Genomic DNA, 19,548 nt, shown 5'->3' with positions numbered 1-19,548 from the left:
GAGCAATTCGTTTGGTCTCCAAACAATTGAACGAAAGCCACACATTGTTTTTTTAAATTAAATAGTTTAAACACAAAACAATAATATTTCAAATAAAAATATAATAATACATTGGTTGCAGTTTTAAATTTTTCGGAGCATGGAGAATCACTTTCTAAAAAGCAATCTTGAACTAAAAAAAATAATAATAAGAAATATTATTTAAATGTATCTGGCTTACTTATGAGTGATTGTTCATCAACCTTCGAGTTTTTATAACGATAAACCATACACAAACACACTTATACCTCTTGCGATGGATCTCCATTCAGTCTCTTGTACACATGTATACTCTCTTACTTCCATGTGTTCTTCTTTCCATGCCATTCCCTCTTACATGTCACTCCCTCCTTCACCTTCTTCCTCCATAAAAACCTACCTCTCGCTCTAAGTTCGCCACACACCTTCCATTCGCCACACCTTCATCTATGGCGTCCAAAGCTTCTTTGCTTCTCTCGTTCCTCCTACTCTTCTCCACCTGCCTCGCCCACCACCAACAACAACAGCAGCAGCTGCCGCAAAACCAGTGCCAGATTGGAAGAATCGACGCTCTTGAGCCGTCCGATAGGATCCAAGCCGAAGCTGGAGTCACTGAGTTCTGGAACGCCGATGAGAAGCAGTTCCAGTGTGCCGGCGTTGAGTTTCTCCGACACCGGATTCAACCTGGTGGACTTCTCTTGCCATCCTACGTCAACGCCCCTCTCTTGTCCTTCATCGAAAAAGGTGTTTTATTTTTCCTTTCCAGACTTTGAATTGGTTTAAGAATAGGAATTCATGGGTTGTTGACTTGTTCATCCGATCTCTACAGGAAGGGGTGTTCATGGGGTTATATTGCCGGGATGTCCAGAAACCTATGAATCTTCTCAGGAACAACAGTTTTCCGGTCAGAGTGAACGCAGAGGCCAGAAGTTTCAAGGGTTACAAGATCGCCACCAGAAAGTACGGAACTTGAACCAGGGAGATGTTGTTGCCATTCCCGCCGGAACAGCTCACTGGATTTATAACGACGGCGAGACCGAACTTGTTGCTGTAGTCTTCTTCGACACTCAGAACAGCGCTAACCAGCTTGATCAAAACCACAGGGTAGATGAATAATATTACATTACATTAAACTATTATTAATTACCAAATTTAGAACTAACTAAAAGATTCGAGCTTATAATTAAATGTTTCAGAGATTCTTCCTCGCCGGGAACCCTCAAGGTCAAAGCGAACAACAACAAGGTCAGAGACAACCACGCAGACAACAAGGCCAGTCCCAGCAGGAGCAGCCCTACCGCAATGCTGGCAATATCTTCAACGGTTTCGATGTGGAGTTCTTAGCAGAAGCATTCAACGTCAACAGGGAGACTGCTGAGAAGCTTCAAGGACAAAGAGACCAAAGAGGTCACATCGTTAACGTCGAACAAGATCTTCAAATCATCAGGCCACCGCAGACCAGAGAACAGCAAGAACGTGAACAACAGGGAGGACGTCAAGGTGGACGGAGCAACGGTTTTGAAGAAACCATTTGCAGCTTGAAGCTAAGCGAGAACATCGATAACCCCACCCACGCTGACTTCGTAAACCCACAAGCCGGCAGGATTTCAAACCTCAACAGCTTCAAATTCCCCGTTCTCCGGCAACTCCAACTCAGCGCCGAGAGAGGCGAACTCCACCCGAACGCAATTAAGGCGCCATTTTGGACATTAAACGCCCACAATCTTGTGTACGTCACCGACGGAACCTTGAGGATACAGATCGTGAACAACGCCGGGGAGTCAGTTTTCGATGATGAGCTCAGGGAGGGACAGGTGGTGGTGATCCCACAAAACTTTGCAGCGATCAAGAGAGCCGGTGAACAAGGGTCTAGGTGGATTTCTTTCAAGACTAATGACAACGCTATGGTAGCTAATCTTGCTGGTCGTGTATCGGCGCTCAGGAGCATGCCGGTGGATGTGGTGGCGAACGCGTATCAGTTGTCAAGAAATGACGCTCAGAAGCTGAAGTTCAACCAGCAGGAATCGCTTTTGCTTAGCCCCAGCACTTATTCTAGGAGTCAGGGGAGGGCTTCGGCTTAAGTAAAAGTCTAGCACTGAGTTTACGGTTTGAAAAATTAATAAAGGATGTAACAAGAGATGTATAATAGTGCAAGAGTAATAAGACCTTAAAACCTTTTAAATTTTGCTTACCTTTGCATGCTCTTTATTTTAACTAGGGAAGAGCCCATGCTTTTGCATGGGTTAGAAGGTGTGTTGTGTTTTGTTAAGCAACTCATCTTAAAGTATTTAGGCAAAATCTAGTTTTTCAAGTTTATATTTTTGATCCAGGGAAACTTGGGCAAAATCTAGTTTTTCAAGTTTATATTTTTGATCCCAGGGAAATTTTAGAGTTTAGATTTACAAATCTAGATTATTACCATATTTACTACAAAAGTTATTAATATTATGACATTCACATACATTGCATCTAAAACGACGAAATCATAAAGTTATTCACCATGGACGAAATCATAAAGTTATTAATATTATAACATTCACATACATTGCATCTAAAACGAGCACGATGGACGAAATCATAAAGAAAAGATTACATATTTTACCAACATATTTTTATTATTTTGAAATATTGGTTTTTGCTATTTAATTGACATAAACTACTTCCAATCTAGTGATAGTTTCAATTTTAGTCATAATCATAAAGAATATAAAAGTGGATTTCCTTACGAATAAAAATGAAAGTAAGTTGCTATAATCAGAATTCTTGGTAAAGTGCATTGCTATTTATTTAATGAAGTCGCCTCTTGTTGGACATTTGTATTCACCCATTCTTTCAACTTCTGTAGTCTCAATTTTGTCCAATCTTTAATCAAGTTTGCAATTGCAGCTTCAACTTCAAAAGGTGTCATCTCCCTTGTAATTGCATTGCCGATAATCTATCATAATCATTAACGGAATCTTCAACTGTGATATGTAGAATATCTTTTTTTTAACTAATTTGCAACTCTTAAAACATGCAAATCATCATTGTTAATTCACAACATGAGGGTTAATTCGGCAATTGCTAATATCATATTAGCATTCGAATAGCCAACCACGTTTACTACTTCATACGATAAAACTATAAATAACATTTTTTATAGACAAAATTGCAAAAATGGTCCCTATGGTATGCAAAATTTTGGGGTTTTAATCCAAACCATGATTTTTTTGGATCCATGGTCCTTTTGGAGTGGTTTCTATGTGTTTTTGGTCCCTGGACTTAACTCCCGTTAAGTTGGATCTGTTAAGCCCCCTCATGTGCCTCACACGTGAGGGTAATTTCGTCATTTCATATGTTAGGGACCATTTTTTGCATAAATGTTTTTTTGAATTAACTCATTTTAAATACCCCCACTTACTGCGATCTTCTTCCCTAACATTCCCCAACATCTCTTTTCTTCTACCTTTCTTCTTCTTGAGCTTTGCAACAACAAAAATGGTGCTATGTTTTGTGGAAAAGTTGTTGTGGTGAAAACGTCTTGGACCCATCTAAATCCAAGAAGGATATTTTATGCATGCTCTATGAATGATTCCGTTTATGGGTTTATTGGGTGGCTTGATCCCCCAATGTGTGCTAGGGCTAAAGCCATCATACCTGGTCTGCTAAGAAATTTGAATTCAATGCAGGAACGGTGCAATGAGTTGGTTAGAAGTATGAACATGCTACAGGATCAATGCAATAGACTGATATGCAGGAACAACATGTTGGTGGCAAATGTCAAAGCATTTAAGGATGATAATTTGAAGCTGAAAATGTACATGTTTGGAAGTTGGTTTTTCTTTTTGATTGTATTCTTCTGTATTTGGCTTGTGTATGGCTATACTCTGAAGGGTGTTTTGGTCATTTTATTGTAATTTTATGTGATGATGTTTGTAGTAACTTATGATGATAATGATATATGTATAATTTTATGATGCATGTGTAATGAATGTTTTACCAAAATGGTATGAATGTATCAGAATTAACATATGAATAGAAATGTTATGAATGTAATACCAAAATGTATATATTAGAACCAATTGTACATAACCAAAATGCACATTTCATTAAGATTTGTAACATAACAACCAAAGTTTCTAAACATAATAACCAAAGATTCTAAACATTAACAAAAGGGACACATTACCATACCTAGGATAACAACCAAGTTTTCATAACAACCAACCAAAAGTTTTCAACAAAATATTGTAAACATAACAACCAAGTTTTCATAACCAATCAAAATCACAGAAAACCCTATGCATGCATGACACATTACTTCGGGGACTAATTCCCACCTTGCCCTTTATAGGTTCTAGAGTTGTGTCCCTTGTTCTTGCATTTGCTACAAGTAACACTGATATGCTTCCTTGATAGCCTCTGCACTCCATCATTTGTTGGATTTTGGGAACCTCCTTCTTGTGTAGCATTCACTCCATCACATTGACTTGCCTTCTGCTTTTTTACTTAACCTTTCACCCTCACTTTGTCTTCTCTTATTCTTAGCCCTTCCCACCTAAGTGCGATGTGGATGAGGGATTAGATTTGAGGGACAATCACTTTTGGGCCACATGGATCTACCCTTAATTGGCTCAACCTTAAAAGATTAAGCCTTTTACCATGTCTCTTGAAAATACACCTTGTGAACCCATTTGTAAATGTCAAGCTTAGCCTTTGGGTCTTTACTCATCTCATTTAGAGTTGCAATTGCAGATCTGCATGGAATTCCAATTAATTCCCATTTTCTGCAAGTGCATGTTTTATTCCTAACATCAACCACATGTTGATCCTGCAAAGCTCCTTGAGACTTCAAATTCCTCATTGTTGATCACTTCCATATCTTCAGGTTCATACCCATTTACAACATTTATACAAGAACCTTCCACATCACTTTCAATATTGAGAGTGAAGTCTCCTATGTCCACATCCACATCCTGTATATTATTGTCAACATCCATTATGTCATCCACATGATCTTCATCTTCTATTTGTCTCTTATCTTCTTCATACTCTGGATCACTATTTTCAGATTCATCATACTCTTCAAAATTTGGATCACTTTCTTGAGATTCATCATCCTCTTCATACTCTTGATTACCCTCTTCAGTTTCTCCATCCCCTTCATACTCTACGTTATCATCATCACTCCTAATCAAATTTTCCATAAGGTTATCAAATAACTCATTCAATTGTTCATCAGCATTATTAACAGCGGGTGTTGTAGCATCTTTCATCAACACTTGATGCCTCTTGAACAACAGTTGCAGCCTCCCTAACACCATCCATCTCATCAATATGAACACAAGTTGTTGCCTCATGAACATCAGTTGAACCATCCTGATCATCATTCTTTTCCTTTGAAATGTGAAGACCCTCATCAATATAATCTAAATTAAGCCTCTTGCTACAAGAACTTTCACCTATATTGGAATTCCCAACCTTACCCCTTCTATACTCTAGTGAGAAACTACTATTCTGACACCAAAAACAATCAGAGAAATTAAACTCACCAATAGGCTCACCATTACCATGGTTCACATTTTTCAATGGGGAATCTGCATGAACTTGACCCTCAACTTAACGGGAGTTAAGTCTAGGGACCAAAAGCAGATAGAAACCACTCCAAAAGGACCATGGATCCAAAAGTAGATACAAACCACATTTTTCGTTTTGTTTGATAATTTATATATGTTTTTAGTTTTTGGATGATGGATAATTTAAGAGGAACACCCTAAAAAAAATTCCTGGCTTCGCCCATGTTTGGTGTTCTTGTTGCTGTCAAACAAAAAAAAACATATTAAATGTGTTTTTTTTGGTTATCCTACTGGATGTTCTAGGTGATATAGGGTTTGTTCTAATTGAATAATTGAAGTGGTATTACTTCTTGACTGCACACTCGATTTTAGTTAATTCATTTTTATCTTGAATAAATGAAGACTGTGTTTATTTCTCACTAATTATATCTCTCTTGGTTTGATTATTATAAGTGGAAAGTATATTATTATGGAAGTTGGTGCTGGTGAATCAATACCTCCATTTTAAAGCTTTTAAAAGCATGACACCATCGAATATACTAGGGTGCTTTTGCTCTTTATTATCAATATTATTATTATTATTATTATTATTATTATTTACATAAGAAAATGAGTCGGTATAGGTGTTGTCGGCACATGGGAACCTATGCCAAAGACATGTGTCGGAAGACATTTCGTCGAGAAAATTTTCGAAAAAAAAAAAAGTTTGATTAATTACATGTGGTGACGACAAGTCGTGGGGTAGGTATCGGGTGTTTTTTTTTTTTTTTTTTTTTTTTTTTTTTAGTTTTTACAGTTTTTGTACATTTCCATTCCTGCATTTTTAACAAATCCAAACACTTTGCAACGTATATCAATTGAGATACAATAATTAGCTACCATTTTTCAAATTCAAAACATCAAATTTAAGTTTAATATTATAATAAATACTTAACATTGTTCAAAATAATACAAAACATCAACCATCATCATCATGATCATCATCATCTTCTTCTTCTTCTCCTTCTTTTCCTTCTTCTTCCATCCTCTCGTGCTCGACAATTTGTTGAGAGGTACTCCCTTGTGTGTTGGAGTTGAATAGAAAACTAGGCAACAGTGGCAGTTGGAATCTTCACAACGAGAATAACTAAAACAAGAAAAATACATATTTACCCCAAACTCGACACCGACTCAACATTGGTTGAAATCCATTAGCTGAAGCTTTGCCTATTCTGAACGCAGGTAAGGGTCATCTTTACATGGTGGGTGTTTCCAAGGAGCACCAAATCGTAGTTTATCTTTGATGATTTTTCCCTTTTGAGCATCAAAAGTAAACTTTTGCAGGATTGACAGTGCTCTATCCATTGCAGGATTGACAACAGTAACCTGTAATGAAGGTGTAACACCCACAATCAGAAGCACCAAGAAAGGAAAGGAAACCGTAAGTCAAAAGGGGTCAACTCGTCGAGTCCGAGGAAGAACTCGATGAGTAGGAGCGGGATCTATGTGCAAGGTTAAGTGACCGACTCGACGAGTCGGAGAGTGGACTCGACGAGTCTGGTCTGGTTTAGGAAGCCCTAATTTCGGGACTTGGTACCCTATGTAAGCTTCTTATTTTCTTCCCTAGGGTTCATTTACATCCTCTCTCATCCAGATCCCAAAACCCTAGCCACCCAGCACCATTGTTGAGCTAGTTCTTGCCTTGTGAGTGAATTGAAGTTTGGAGAAGGAGGAAGGACCTTGGTGGTGCAAGAAGAAGCTATAGATCCATAGTTGGGGTAGCATTTCGGACCATTTAGAGGTAAAAAGCTTATACCTTGACTGTTAATCATCTAGATCCCCTTTCTAGCATAGATTTGGTCACATTTGGACCATTTCCAAGTTCAATCCGAGTATTAAGCATTTGAGGATGGATTGGACACAAATCTGGACACTCTTGAGCTTTAGAAGCTCAAAGTTGTTGGCTATATCCAGCTGAGATCCCATTACATGACATAGACCTTCTTTCTAGCTTGGATTCAGAGTTTTGGCTTCATAACACCTTGAATGCACATAAAGTTAGCAACTTTACGTGCAATGCTACCATAAGGAGTCTAGATCTATGAGTTTGAGGTGTTGGAATGGACTGGAATCGGCAGAATACAGATATCATAAGATGGACTCGACGAGTCAGTTCATGTACTCAACGAGTCGGGTTGCAAACCCAAACCGTTTTATTTATGAGTTGAATCAGTGTTTGGGTTGGAGAAGGACTCAACCAGTCTGTGTCCGTAATGGACATGAAGATCATGGTACTCGACGAGTTCAAGGAGGAACTCGGCGAGTCCAAGGCAATCTCCTTAGCTTATGAAGATGGACTTGACGAGTTGTAGAACAACTCGACGAGTCGGTTGAAGATGGTCCCAAATGTTTAGGTGAAGGAGAGCCCGTTGAGTTGTTGGTAGAATCGTTGAGTAGAGTCGAGGTTGTTTTGGGATTTGAGGAGTATGGACTTGACGAGTTGGTAGAACAACTCGGTGAGTTGAGTCAACTGGAAGTTGACTCTGACCATTAACTTTGACCTTGAGAAGGACCTTGACCAGAGTTGACATATTTGGCTTCTTGAGGACAGTTAGGCTAAGTGTTGTTATTGGTTTTGGTAGCTCGGGGAGCTGGAGGAGCAGCAGTTCAGGGAGTTATCGGATAGCAGCGAGAGGGTTTTCAACAGAGTTCAGCAGTGCAGGTGAGTTTCCCTTTGTGTGAATGGGTAGATGGCTACAATGCCGACCCATGCAGTTATGAGCAGGAAGACCCGGGGGTTAGACCTAGGCACTGTTTTCTAGTATGATATTCTGGACCAAGGTCCAATGTCGGGCGGGTGAACAAGGAATGGTCTGCATGATAGAGTATACTTGTTGTCTGTGTGATACTTGTATGTGCCTGGTAGGGGGTGAGTGTGGGCGAGGTCCCATATCTCACCATTAGCAGAGTATGGACAGGGTTCCATGACTCATCGGTAACAGGACAGGGGCCCGTGACTCATCAGTAACAGGATAGGGGCGGGGCCCAAGACAGTCGAGGCCTTAGTACACGAATGTAGTAGAGTAGTTATGGTTTATGGGTTATGTGATATGTTATATGTTTGTATATGTTTAGTGGGCGGGGCCCAGAGATATGCGGGGCCTAAGCGAAACAAATATGTACGCCGAGCGGGGATCGAAGCCAGGCAGGGCCTTTTGTAGCGGGCGAGGCCCGAGGTAGTGGGTGAGGCCCAGTATTTATAGTATGCAGTTATGTGTGTGGTATGTGGTAGGCTGTGGAACTCACTAAGCTTCGTGCTTACGATTTGTAGTTTTAGTTTTAGGTACTTCTGATGGCGGAGGGAAGAGCTCGGGGTGATCGCATGGCACACACCATAGTTAGTCAGCTTGGGATGTTCACTCTGATAATGAGAGCATGTTTTGAATTGCTACTCCGAGTTTATGTTATGACTTATGTTATGGTTTTATAAATATGGTTTTAGTAATGTTTAAAAGGAATTTTTTAGTTGTGATTTTTGGATCGTTACAGAGGGAGAAGATTTGACATTAATTTCTAACAAATTAAAAAAACTAGAAATTTGTATTGCATTATTTTTGAATCACGAGTTTATAAAGCATAAAAATTACTTGCAAATGTGTTATATATGCATATGCCATGAGTGACACATAACAAAATAAGAGAAATCAAATTAATAATTAATATTACTTCATAAATTGTTATATAATTATATTACTTACATTTGGTAATAACTGCTCTGTTTTAATGCATATATCTCTAAAAGATAACGTGGATTTGTCCCATGTGCCTGAACAATCAAATCGCACTAGAAATTTAAATAAACAACATGTATAAGTCCTTCAAATTTTAAAGGCATTTAGAACCAGAGATTTATATACTTCGGCTTGTTGTGGAGTCGATCCAAATGTGTTTTATGTTGAATGAAAAAGGAAAAAGTAAAAATCTTTAATGTTTTATATGGTTCAAATTTTCATAATTAAAAAAAAGAAACAAGATATCAACTTGGGATTAAGTTACCTCACGTGAAATGAAAATATCAGGAAACCCAAAATCCGTAGAAGCTGCATACGAATAATAGCTGCAAAATTGTGGTGAAACATTGTATATGATTTTAAGTTATTTTATCCAATAAGAATAAATAGATGGAATATTACCTATCAGAAGTTTTGAGAATAACGAAAAACAAATTTCATTTCACTTAAAGCTATTATTCTTCATATCAAAGTATCATGAACATCTATACAAAGACCGATGAATCATCCACCAAAGTAGCATTTTTCAAAACTTCAATATTGTTTATTATTAGTGGAAGCTATAAGTGTACTTGAAAGTACACGGTTTGAGCAGCTCCGGACAACAACTCCAGATTACACAAATATATATATATATATATATATATATATATATATATATATATGTGTGTGTGTGTGTGTGTGTGTGTATATATATACACACACACATATACATACATACATATGTTACACATATAATCTTCTACTTATTGTACTTATTGTATTTGTTTTAATTTGTGTGGCCCGTTGTATTTAGCCCACAATGTTTAGCACAGCCCAAATCTTATATCATGTATATATTTGGTGATGGAATACAATAATTGTTCATGGGAAAATATGGTGCCTAACATGGTATCAGCGTAATCTCTCTAAAACACTAGTCGATCCTTAGGGCAACGGTCTTTCTTTTGTTCTCTTCTCGACTTCTATCTCTTCTCCATCATGACTGGCTCAGAAGGCTCTTCCAAAACCAAACCCACTGATAAAAATTTTGGCATCACAAACATAAAGTCATATGTCCCTCTTCTACTTGATCTTGATCACATAATTTATGATTCATGGAAAGAATTATTCAAGACCCATTGGATTGGGTATTCCGTCTATGGTCATCTTGATGGTTCATCTCTCAAAGCCGATGAACCTTAGTGGGAAGAAGTTGATAATATTGTTAAACAATGAATGTATGGCACTCTCACTCAGCCTCTCCTTCAAACCATTCTCAAACCTCATGCTACAGCAGCCGAAGTCTGGAAGTCTATTGAAGATCTTTTTCCTTGAAAACAAAGAATCCAAAGCCATAGAACTTGATGATGAACTTCGTTCAATTACTATTGGTGACTCAATGATCGTTCAATATTGCACTCGAATAAAGTTAATTGCTGATATTTTTGCTAACATCAGAGCCGCAGTTCCACAACATAATCTGGTTATGTATGCCATTAACGGACTCTCTCCAAAGTTTGCTCATGTGGTTACCACCATTCGCCATCAGAAACCATTCCCGAATTTTCTTGAAATGTGGTCGACGTTAACATTTTTTAGAGCGTTCTATGCTTAAGGAACAAAATCGTGTGGTACCAGCCATTCATCAAGAGCATGCTTCATCCCCTACTATCCTAAATACCACACATGGAAACTGCACTCATGAAAATTTCCCGCCAAATAATCACCGAGGCTCTTCCTTTAATGGCAGGGGCGGTGGTCGGAACTCCAAAGGCGGTGGCAAGAGCGGTCGTTCCTGTAGAGGAGGCGGCAGAGGTCGACTTGGAGGTGTCGGCAGGAATTTTAGATCGCAAGCTACTCTTGCTAGTAATAGCAGCTGGGGGATTTGAAACCCATGGCCTGGAGCGTCTTCCAATCAGCAACCCAACAGCAATGATGTTGGGCTTTTACCTCCTCCCCACACATATTGGGCTAACTCTTAGCATAGCAATCCATATAATCAGCAACCTATATGTCAACAATTTAATCAACCCACTTCGACTTCAACTTATCCACCACAAACTTTTATGGCTAGCTGATATGTGTATTTGTATATATATATATATATATATATATATATATTTATGCACTTTATCTTAATATTTTGGCCTTATTTATTCTATTTTAGAACTAAAGAGTACTCATAATACTTTGAATTATGTTTTGCAGCTATTTGTTGGTGATAAAGCACAAAAGAAGAGACTGAAGCGGAAGCCGGGCTTAGAAGCTAAAAGAAAGAAAAGAGTGCTAAGGTAGCGAGTACGCCCCGCGTACCTGCTTGCATCGGATAGACTTAATCGCGTGATTATCCATAGTACGCGCCGCGTAATCCATAGTACGCCCAGCGTACTTAGGTCGGCCACAAAGATTATAAATGTCGATTTTTAGCTAACCAGGAGGGGGGATTCGACTTCTAACCTAATTTAGTCGACAATTAACTTCTGTTAAGCCGTTTTGAGGGTCTAGAAGGCGGCCAGAAGGCCGTTAAGCTAACGGGAGCAGAGATCTGAAGGATTGGAGAGCGGATACATGTCAGTAATCATATGGATTGCTAACGTGACCATGTTTAGCACTTCCTTATGGTACTTTTTGTATTTAGTTTCTGATTTGGGTGTAAAAACCTTTTACTTTGTGTTTATGATTGAATGAAGTTTTGATTCATAGACTAATTGTTATGTTAAATAATTTATTTGTGTTTAATTTATCTTGCCAAGCTTGTTCAAAGATCCTCATGTGTTAATGATGATTATTTGCTGTTAATTGTTAAGTGAATTAAGTTGTATGAAAACCTGCTTGATTTGCTTGTCTCTTATGATTTTTGATGACCATTGAGATTATAAGACTAGAAATAACGAATGTGAAACTAGGATTAACATGGGAATAAATAAGTTAATGTGTGAGCCTTGTTTGATGACCATCAACAAGAGGTTAATTAAATGTTTAAATTAACTAAATGTACAAGTCTTGCTTGATACGAACTGAACACTAGGAAGCATGTTAGTTTAATCAATTGATCACTGTTTGAATTAACTTGTTTGCTAAAGGATTAGTTATAGTGAACATGAATCTAATCAATTTAGGAATCGGTGAACATGAATAAATAAATTTGTGTATGCAATTGTTTGTGTTTTCAAGGTGGAATTTGTCTAAACCAAAGTACCTAAAGAGATTTGTTTTTCCTGTTAGTTTATCGAGAATGGTTAATTAATTATTAGTTTGATATTTATTAAATTATTCTTTTCGTGTGACATGTAACCTATAATTAAATATATTAAATTAATCCACCGTTCCCTGTGATCGACACCCGACTTACCTAAGCTATATACTGTAATCTGACTAGGTACACTGCCTATAAGTGCATAGTTAGTCTAAGTTTGTTAGGTTATAAATATTAAAATTAATGGGTACTTTCGTGCACATCAAGTTTTTGGCGCCGTTGCCGAGGAACGGCTTGTCATTAATTTATTTTATTTGATTATTCGTTATTTGTTTTTTGTTAGTTTTTCATTTTTTTTATTTTATTTTGATTTTCGATGATATCATGTCACTTGTCGGGAAGGTTCTTGTTTTTATTTTGCAGGAATTTGGGATTGTACACATTGCTTGACTTTACTTTTTGCATGGGTTTCGAGAATGAAAGCGATTAGGGAATTCTTGACCTGTTTAGCCTACTACTTTGTTGATTTGTCCAACTCAATCCATGAGGCGTAGTATAGCAAGGCGTATTGTGGTGGTTAGGTGTAAGACCGAGCTCTTGCTGTTCTTGACTAGTTAGGTCACTTCTTGTTCCGCTTCTAGTTAAAGGTGCAAGGAAAACAAAGGAAATATTCTAACGGGTCCCGAAAGTGGGTGTTTTCGCAAACCAATTCTTGCATGCAAAGGTTTTTGATCAACCATTGTTGTTTGATCTTGACAAAGATAAGTGATTATGACATCTCAATTTTTTTTATTTTATCACTCATCGTGAAGTCATCATTAGCTTAAAAAAAAAAAAAAAAAAAAAAAATCGATTGAATGCCCTGTGAAGTTTTTCTGTTAATTGTTTGCCAATCTTGAATAAATCAGGAACTAATAGGGGATTGAGTTATCTTTTTGGTCATAAGTTTAAAGGGTGGCTTCGATTTTTTTTGTTTGTTTTCTACTGCCTTGAACCTTAAGGTTGGTTCCCCATGTGTTTAACCGTACCCCTGTGATTTCGAGTTCTTGACTGACTTCATAAAATTAATATTTTTAGGGAGGTCCCGATTTTTCTCCTAATACCTTTGGACCACGCGATGTTTAAAAAATTAATTGTGTTGATGCCCCTGCTGTGTTTATTTGGATACGGATTATGACTTTAGCACAAGAAAGGGACTGGGACCAGGACACAGAATCACAAGCCTGGACGTACGCCCAGCGTACGCTGGATGTACGCCCAGCGTAATGCCATATCCACCCCCATTTTTTTTGGTTTAAAAATCTATTAATGCTGCCATCTTTTGTTGGTTTTATGTTTTTGTGTTAATATGTGCAGATTATGGCTCGAAGGGCACAAAGAACCAACCCTCCCGAGGATGTGACCGATCATCGCTTTTTACAATTTCCGCAAACACTGAGTGATGCTACCAGGGCGCATTATAGCACCAACTTGTGCCTGCTTCTCACAAAGGAGATTGATATTGCACCCTCTTTCGACTGGGAGTTGGCTACCAGGACTGGACTTGCTGCATTGATCCAAGAATTTTTGCAATACACACACTCGGACGCGAGTGGTGTGGAATTGTTTGTGTGTCAGGGATGGGCGCATTTGTTCAGGATCCAGGAGCCGGTATATCGGGAGTTTTTGCTAGAGTTCTATGCTACAATTTCCTATGATCCTAGGAAGTCACTCAATGACAGGACAGCCTTTGCTTTCAGACTGGGAGGAGTGAGCCGGGAATGCAGCGTGATAGAGCTTGCTACTCGGGTGGGTATTTACACAGCCGAGGAGACAAGGAGTGTCCACTTCCCGACATTTCTTGCTGACTGTCTCACGGAGCGGCCAGAGGACTACAATGAGAACACTTTTTGGGCCGAGATTATGGGAGGAATTTATACACCATCTACCGCTCGAGGGGGGATGATTCGGTCTACTACATATCGAATGTTGCACCGGTTGATTTCTATGTCTCTCACGCATCACAAGAATAGTGAGAGAGTGCCTTCGACGGACCTGTATTTCCTATGGGCACTAGTTACTCCAGGGAGGCACCTGAACCTTCCCGTCGCGTTAGCTGCATATTTGGGACGGAGGGCCAGGGGACTTCGGGGAGATAGCCCGATATGCGGAGGACATTTTATCACACGATTAGCTCGATCATATCAGTTGATGACACGTGAGATCACGAGATCGATGGTGTTTCACGACATGAGGCCAATGAGTCTTCAGCTATTGGAGTCGATGCGCGTATTGGAGCGGGGCGGAGATGGTGTTTTGAGGGTTCGAGCAGATGATGTGGCGGATGAGGAGGGTGCCGCCGAGCCACAGCCGAGACGGGTCCCGCGGCATAGACCTGCTCCTCGGGGAGCGCAGCAGGGACCTGAGCTGGAGATTGATATGCGCTACTTAGCTCAGGGCATTGATCGTCTTGACTTGAGGGTCCAGAACCTTAGCGAGTATGTTGCACATGTGGACGCGCAACATCGGTGGCAAGGGAATGCATTGAATGCATTCTTTGCCCATCAGGGATTTCAGTATTCGGTTTCCTTTCCACCACCATTCCAGTCACGATTTGATGGGGCCGGTACTTCTGGGACACAGCCACATGATGATGGAGATGACGAGTGATCCTTTTTATTTTGTTTATTTGTTTGTTTTGTGTTAATTTTAGTTTAAGTTTAGTTATTAGTATTTGGTATGTAATTAAACTTTGATTTAGTTTGTTTTACTTTTGTTTTCCATGTTGATGCTCTATGGTTGTTTAGATTTATGCAGAATATTCGCCCTTAGGAAGCTGGCAGTAAGTTCAGCAGCTAGGTCCGACTGTTGCTAGAGAGAGTCATGTGCGAGTTCGAAGGTTATAGTCAAGACCCACAATTTGTCATAAGTGTGGGGTGCATCTTTATCAGAGTTGTATTTCGATGCAAGGAAGAAATATCGTTCCGACTGACACGACGTGGTTGACACTTTCCCACGTCATGGTTATTATACATTGCATCTAATTGCAATATTTTGTACCACATTTTTGAAGATGGCGGTCTTGATTTTATTTTTCGGCAAATTCAGAAGCAGCAGTTCCAGTTTTCAGTTTTTCAGCAATAGTTGAAGCAACCTGTAGCAGCCCCATTCGATCTCGCCACAACTACCTAGGGGAGTCTGTTCCTTTTTCTCCCTTTTTATGTTCTTAATTTGTTTTAGCATACAATGAGGGCATTGTATGAAATAAGTGTGGGGTAGGGGGTCGGTAAAAGTAAATTATAAAAATGAAATAATAGTTGGAAATTGCTAGATTTAGGGAAATTTAAAAATTTAAAAGAAAACTTGAAATAATAGTTTAATTTAGAAAAATCTAGTGATAATTTAAAATTTTGCTAATATTGTATGACATGATCCGATGAGAACTCAAATGTTTAGTAGAGCCAATATACGTTATAGTGCATTTGTGGCTTCCCTTATTTTAGTGAAATCATGGAACAAAAACATAACCCCGCTCGGTTTGAAGGATGCAATATGTTTAGCAGCCTAAACCTGAAATGTATCCAGGAAAATTATTATCATTAACCAATAAAGGTTGAGGTTGAGCGCCTCTGCTTAAGCATGTAGGTTTTGAGTGAAAAAAGAGAGGTACATGTAAAAAAAAGAGAGAATTACGAAAAAGTTTGAAGAATTTTGGAGCAAATAAAGTGAAGATCAAAAGATCAAAATTCTGAAGAAATCCAAAAAGTTGAAGATACCAAGAAATCAAATCAAATAAGGTGGTGAATTCAAAGAAATCAAAGATCAAATTGTTCAGAGAAATGAAGAATTCAAAGAAAGCTCCATAGTGGTATCATAAATTGTAATTCTAGATTATGTATGCTTAGGTTGCTCAACTAAAAATACCTTGAGGTTAGGAGGTTTTCTGAGGATGGATTCGGAGGGTTGCATAAAATGAGCATTGTTCGGAAAAAGTGGGCAAGTGTTTATGAAGATTGTGAGTATTTAAAGTATGGGGGGGGGGGGGGTACTTAGGAAAATTTTAGACACAAATGCATGCGTTGAGGTCTTGGCATAATGGCTGAGTTTTAAATGGATTGTTTAGTGCGATATTGGTAAAATAAAAGTGAATTTGCTTGGGGGCAAGCAAAGGCTAAGTGTGGGGTATTTTGATATGTGTATTTATATATATATATATTTTTATGCACTTTATCTTAATATTTTGGCCTTATTTCTTCTATTTTAGAACTAAAGAGTACTCATAATACTTTGAATTATGTTTTGCAGCTATTTGTTGGTGATAAAGCACAAAAGAAGAGACTGAAGCGGAAGCCGGGCTTAGAAGCTAAAAGAAAGAAAAGAGTGCTGAGGTAGCGAGTACGCCCCGCGTACCTTAAGGTTACGCCCCGCGTACCTGCTTGCATCGGATAGACTTAATCGCGTGATTATCCATAGTACGCGCCGCGTAATCCATAGTACGCCCAGCGTACTTAGGTCGGCCACAAAGATTATAAATGTCGATTTTTAGCTAACCAGGAGGGGGGATTCGACTTCTAACCTAATTTAGTTGACAATTAACTTCTGTTAAGCCGTTTTGAGGGTCTAGAAGGCGGCCGGAAGGCCGTTAAGCTAACGGGAGCAGAGATCTGAAGGATTGGAGAGCGGATACATGTCGGTAATCATATGGATTGCTAACGTGACCATGTTTAGCACTTCCTTATGGTACTTTTTGTATTTAGTTTCTGATTTGGGTGTAAAAACCTTTTACTTTGTGTTTATGATTGAATGAAGTTTTGATTCTTAGACTAATTGTTATGTTAAATAATTTATTTGTGTTTAATTTATCTTGCCAAGCTTGTTCAAAGATCCTCATGTGTTAATGATGATTATTTGCTGTTAATTGTTAAGTGAATTAAGTTGTATGAAAACCTGCTTGATTTGCTTGTCTCTTATGATTTTTGATGACCATTGAGATTATAAGACTAGAAATAACGAATGTGAAACTAGGATTAACATGGGAATAAATAAGTTAATGTGTGAGCCTTGTTTGATGACCATCAACAAGAGGTTAATTAAATGTTTAAATTAACTAAATGTACAAGTCTTGCTTGATACGAACTGAACACTAGGAAGCATGTTAGTTTAATCAATTGATCACTGTTTGAATTAACTTGTTTGCTAAAGGATTAGTTATAGTGAACATGAATCTAATCAATTTAGGAATCGGTGAACATGAATAAATGAATTTGTGTATGCAATTGTTTATGTTTTCAAGGTGGAATTTGTCTAAACCAAAGTACCTAAAGAGATTTGTTTTTCCTGTTAGTTTATCGAGAATGGTTAATTAATTATTAGTTTGAGATTTATTAAATTATTATTTTCATGTGACATGTAACTTATAATTAAATATATTAAATTAATCCACCATTCCCTGTGATCGACACCCGACTTACCTAAGCTATACTGTAATCTGACTAGGTACACTGCCTATAAGTGCATAGTTAGTCTAAGTTTGTTAGGTTATAAATATTAAAATTAATGGGTACTTTCGTGCACATCACTAGCCCACATTTTAATCAGCCCAATACATGGCAAAATTTTTTCCCTGATCAACCAAGCGCTCTCCCGCAAGCATTCTCTACCATGAATCTTCAAGAACCCAGAAATGTTGATTGGTATATGGATACCAGGGCAACTATTCACCTTCACGCTCACTAAGGTATTCTCAAGTCCTTTACAAATGAGTGTTCTAAATTTTCTTTTTTAGTTGACAATGGATCTCGTATTCCCATTACTCAATCGGGTAACTCCTCCATTAGCAGTAACCCCTTTCGTACATTAGCTCTTAACATTGTTCTTATCACTCCATAAATAATTAAAAACCTTATTTTTATTCGTCAATTCACTCGTGAAATCAAATGTAGTATTGAATTTGACGAGTTTGGTTTTCTGTGAAGGATTATCTCACCAATCGAGTCCTCCTTCAATGTAATAGTCAGGGTGATTTATATCCCATTACAAGTCCACCTCCTTAAGTTCTTCTTGGTGTCAGCTCATCCACGTGGCACCAACGTTTTGGTCATCCCGGCCATCAAGTTTTTCAATATTTACTTTCCAATAAGTCTATATCATGTAATAATAAGAATTCCTCTAGTTTGTGTCATGCTTGTCAACTCGGCAAACATGTTCGTTTATCTTTTTCTCTATCGAATAATGATGCTGCTTTTCCATTTTAAGTTATTCATTCGGATTCTTGGACTTCTAGTTTATTAAGTCATAGTGGAATTCAATATCATTTCATTTTTCTTGATTAATTTTCTCATTTTGTGTGGGTGTATCCTCTTCGTAAAAAATCTGATGTTTTTTCTGAATTCATTCATTTTTGTGCTTATATCAAAAATCAATTTCATGCTGACATACAAACCTTTCAATGTGACAATGGAAAAGAATTTGATAATTCTCAATTTCATACCTTATGTGACATCAGTGGCATCCATATGTGCTTCTCTTATCCTTACACCTCTCAACAAAACGGGAAATCTGAAAGAATGCTTTGAACTATAAATAACATCCTACATACTTTGCATATCCGGGCTCACCTCCCTCCAACCTATTGGGTTGAAGTTTTACACATGGCCTCACATCTTTTAAAAATCCTTCCCTCCACCACCTTAGAGCATGACACACCATACCACAAACTTTTCAAAAAACATCCATCCTACTCCCACCTTCGTGTTTTTGGATGCGTTTGCTACCCTCACATAAACAACACTCACAAACTTCAACCTTGTTCGGTTCCTTGCATCTTTCATGGATATCCCACCAACCATAAAGGTTTTCATTGTCTTAACCTCCATACAAATCAAATTGTCATCTTTCGTCATGTTACATTCGATGAAAAAATCTTTCCGTTCTGCTCTATGACTCCAACACATTCTCCTGACTATGAATTCCTCAAGTTAGATGACACCCATAATATCTTTAATGACCCTAGTCATCCTGATCAACCTCTCGGTCCTTTCTCCTATAC

At 38.2% G+C, this 19,548-nt stretch overlaps 1 protein-coding gene across 1 annotated transcript; it reads left to right on the top strand.

The window, feature by feature from the left end:
* Positions 1-351: 351 nt before the first annotated feature.
* LOC145048565 (11S globulin seed storage protein G3-like) lies at positions 352-2,200 on the top strand. The gene is made up of 3 exons (XM_078997097.1): positions 352-762; positions 848-1,122; positions 1,215-2,200. The coding sequence occupies exons 1-3, from the start codon at positions 468-470 to the stop codon at positions 2,097-2,099; spliced, it is 1,455 nt and encodes a 484-aa protein (XP_078853223.1). The 5' UTR covers positions 352-467; the 3' UTR covers positions 2,100-2,200.
* The last annotated feature ends 17,348 nt before the right edge of the window (positions 2,201-19,548 follow it).

Source organism: Lactuca saligna, chromosome 5 (genome assembly GCF_052625555.1).
Source record: "Lactuca saligna cultivar CGN05327 chromosome 5, ASM5262555v1, whole genome shotgun sequence".
Taxonomy (NCBI): Eukaryota; Viridiplantae; Streptophyta; class Magnoliopsida; order Asterales; family Asteraceae; genus Lactuca; species Lactuca saligna.
This window is presented reverse-complemented; position numbering and strand designations above follow the sequence as displayed.